This window comes from Nothoprocta perdicaria, unplaced genomic scaffold, assembly GCF_003342845.1.
Source record: "Nothoprocta perdicaria isolate Ctin4 unplaced genomic scaffold, notPer1 scaffold_288, whole genome shotgun sequence".
Lineage (NCBI taxonomy): Eukaryota > Metazoa > Chordata > Aves > Tinamiformes > Tinamidae > Nothoprocta > Nothoprocta perdicaria.
The window spans coordinates 670448-673680 of NW_020455519.1; the positions used below are offsets into that span (position 1 = coordinate 670448).

The 3233-nt window shown below is 58.2% G+C and overlaps 1 protein-coding gene across 1 annotated transcript in view; it reads right to left on the bottom strand.

The window, feature by feature from the left end:
- Positions 1 to 3233, bottom strand: part of PDE2A (phosphodiesterase 2A) — a 48738-nt gene that overhangs the window by 11071 nt on the left and 34434 nt on the right. Inside the window, exons 3-5 of the mRNA XM_026041568.1 lie at positions 2927 to 3016; positions 916 to 1004; positions 245 to 354 (exon numbers count right to left, since the gene is read on the bottom strand). Coding sequence (XP_025897353.1) covers positions 245 to 354; positions 916 to 1004; positions 2927 to 3016 — 289 coding nt within the window. The remainder of the gene's footprint in view (positions 1 to 244; positions 355 to 915; positions 1005 to 2926; positions 3017 to 3233) is intronic.

Sequence of the window (3233 nt, forward strand, 5' to 3'; positions counted from 1 at the left end):
CCATCCATCCATCCACCTACCCCCCCACCCATCCGTCCATCCATCCACCCATCCATCCATCCATCCGTCCATCCACCCATCCATCCATCCATCCATCCATCCATCCATCCATCCATCCATCCACCCACCCCTTCCATCCACACACACACCCACTCCCACGCCCATCCAACTATCCAGGCACATCCCCACGTTCCCCACACCGCCACCTCTCTGCCCCTCATCCCACCGCTGCAGCAGCACCCACCTTGCGTGCCGGGCGCCAGAGGTGCTGCCAGGGGGCCCAGGTGCTGCCCAGGGAGGTCAGCGGGGGGCAGCCCCCCGCACTCGAGCCGCTTCTGCCTCCGCACTGCATCCCTGCAAAGACAGGGGCTGGGATTAGCTGCGCGGGTGCATGGGTCCCCATGCACCCCATACACCCCATGCATGGACCCCTGCTCCGCCAGCTGCTTTGGGGTGCGTGCAGGATTGATCCCCAAGTGCAAGGGCACTGGTGCTGGTGCAGGACCCCCCGCCTGGGCACATRTGTGTGTGTGTCTGCATGTATGCATGTGCATGCATGCAGAAGCGTGTGCGTGCAAGCATGGGCAAGCAGGGGGTGCATGAGCACCTGTGCGCRGGAATGTGTGCRTGCATGTGTGTGCACGGGTGCAAGAGCAAGCAGSCTGCACAGGAGTGCCTGTGCACAGCGTGCATTTGCATGCCTGCACGCATGCATGGCCAGACACGACGTGTGGCACCGCAGCCCTGTGACAGACCATCAAAGTGATGGCAAAGGCCTCATGTGTCCCAAAAGTGGCTGCGATTTGCAGGCGTGCAAAGGGCTGATTACCTTCCTTGCGCTCGTGCTTTTCTCTCTGCACACTTTTGCTTTTAAGCTGAATTCCCGAATCCGCCCAGATGCCCGGGAATGCTTACCTGAGCTTGCCATCAGGAGGCAGCTCATGGGGGGGGTTGTCGCACGTCAGGCGGCCCTCTCCCTCCAGCAGGTAGACGTAGACGTGCTCCTGGGGGAGGCAGCGACTCAGGCCCCATTGCAGCCCCACGCCACACGCTTGCAACCAGCACCTCCTTGCCCTATGGGTGCCAGGAGCTCCTGCACGCACGCTTGCACTCACACTTACACATGTGCATGTGCATCTGTAGATGTGCATGCACATGCAGCTGCACACACTTGCGCTCACACCTGCATGTGTGCACGTGCACACGCAGGCCTGTGTGCACATGCTTGCACATGCTCACACATACCTGCTCCTGCACACACGCTTGCACTCACACTTACACATGTGCATGTGCACCTGCAGATGTGTGCACATGCACCTGCACACACACTTGCACTCACACCTACCCAGCACTTGCACGTGCTCATGAAAACCTGTGTACACGCTCTTGCACACGAATGCACCTGCACACACACTTGCACTCACACCTACACAGCACTTGCACGTGCACATGAAGACCTGTGAGCACGCTCTTGCACACACACTTGCACTCACACTTGCATAGGTGCACGTGCACATGCAGACCTGTGTGCACATGCTCACACACACCCGCTCCTGCACACACGCTTGCACTCATACTTACACATGTGCATGTGCATCTGCAGACGTGCGTGTGCATGCACCTGTACACACGCTTGCACTCACACCTACCCAGCACTTGCATGTGCACATGAAGACCTGTGTACACGCTTGCACACAAATGCACCTCCACACATGCTTGCACTCGCACCTACATGTGTGCACGTGCATACACAGACCTGTGTGCACATGCTCACACACACATGCTCCTGAACACACGCTTGCACTTACACCTTCATAGTATGTGCACACGCATATAGACCTGTATGCACCCGCTTACACACACATGCACACACATGCACTCTCACCTATACATATGCATGCACACACATGTACCTGCACATGCACAGTCACATCTACACCACAGACACACATGCAGATCTGCACATTTGCCTGCACACTCTTGCACACGCATGCACCTGCACTCACACTGACAAAACACATGCACACGTAAACATGCAGAGCTGCACGCACATGCTTGCACACATATGCACTTACACTCACGCATGCAGACAGATGCACACACATCTGCGTGCACACACTTGCACACATGGGAGCACTCACAGCTACGCAGCACACATGTGCACATGCATGCACACACCTGTACACGCTTGCACACACACTTGCACACACGTGGGGGCACCCAAAGYGTGGCTGATGCCTGTCCCCRTCCCCATTCCCGTCCCCATGCTACGGGGACATTCTGTGGCTCAGGAGAGGCTGCCACAGCGTCCGTGGAGCTGCATCCCTTGGCAAGACCCGGGTGCTGCTCATGGAAGCACRGGATCCTTCAGGCCAGAGGGACCCCGGAACATCCCTGCTCCAAGCCCTGGGTTGAATCAGGACACCTTGGGYTTTGAACCCTGCAAGGATGGAGAGCATCTTCTTCCACTGCTCAGATCTCCTCATGGAGGGGACATTTCTCCTCATTTCCAGCTCGAGCTTCTCACATCCATTTGTGCCCGATGTTCCTCCTCATCCTGCCATGCAGCACAACGAGGGGCCCATGTCCCTTCTTGGTGTAGRTCGGGAAAGCTGCTGCTAGGTGTCCTCTTGTCCAGCCCCAGCAATACCAGTTCTCCTCTGCTTCTTTTCCATGGCCTCATCTTGCACCTCGAGGAGGCAGGACGTCACCCAGAGCAGCTCTTGCTTCACCTCTGGGCCACCACTTGCCACCAAGGCGCTGTCATCTCCACGGACGAGCCCTTGCAGAGTGACCTTCCCATCCTTGCTTGCATGGCCTTGCATGGCAGGCATTGCATTGCATTGCGTTGCATTGCGTTGGAGCTCAACCACAGTATTAGACAGCGGAGAATCCCCACCCTAATGCAGTTCCCCCCAGCACGTACCACTCTGGGCAGCAGGGCGAGCAGAGCATCGCGCAGGGCTTGGCGCAGGCCGGCGCCGTCCAGCACCGCTCCCAGGCTCAGCAGCGCGTCCTGCGGAAAGGGGGAAACTGAGGCACGGGGCTGCAAAGGGGGAAACTGAGGCACGGGGGATTCGAGGGGAAACTGAGGCATGGGGGCTGCTAATGGGAACTGAGGCACGGGGCTGCAAAGGGGGAAACTGAGGCACAGGGATTTCGAGGGGAAACTGAGGCACGGGGCTTCAAGGGGAAACTGAGGCACGGGGGTCACAAGGGGGAAACTGAGGCAC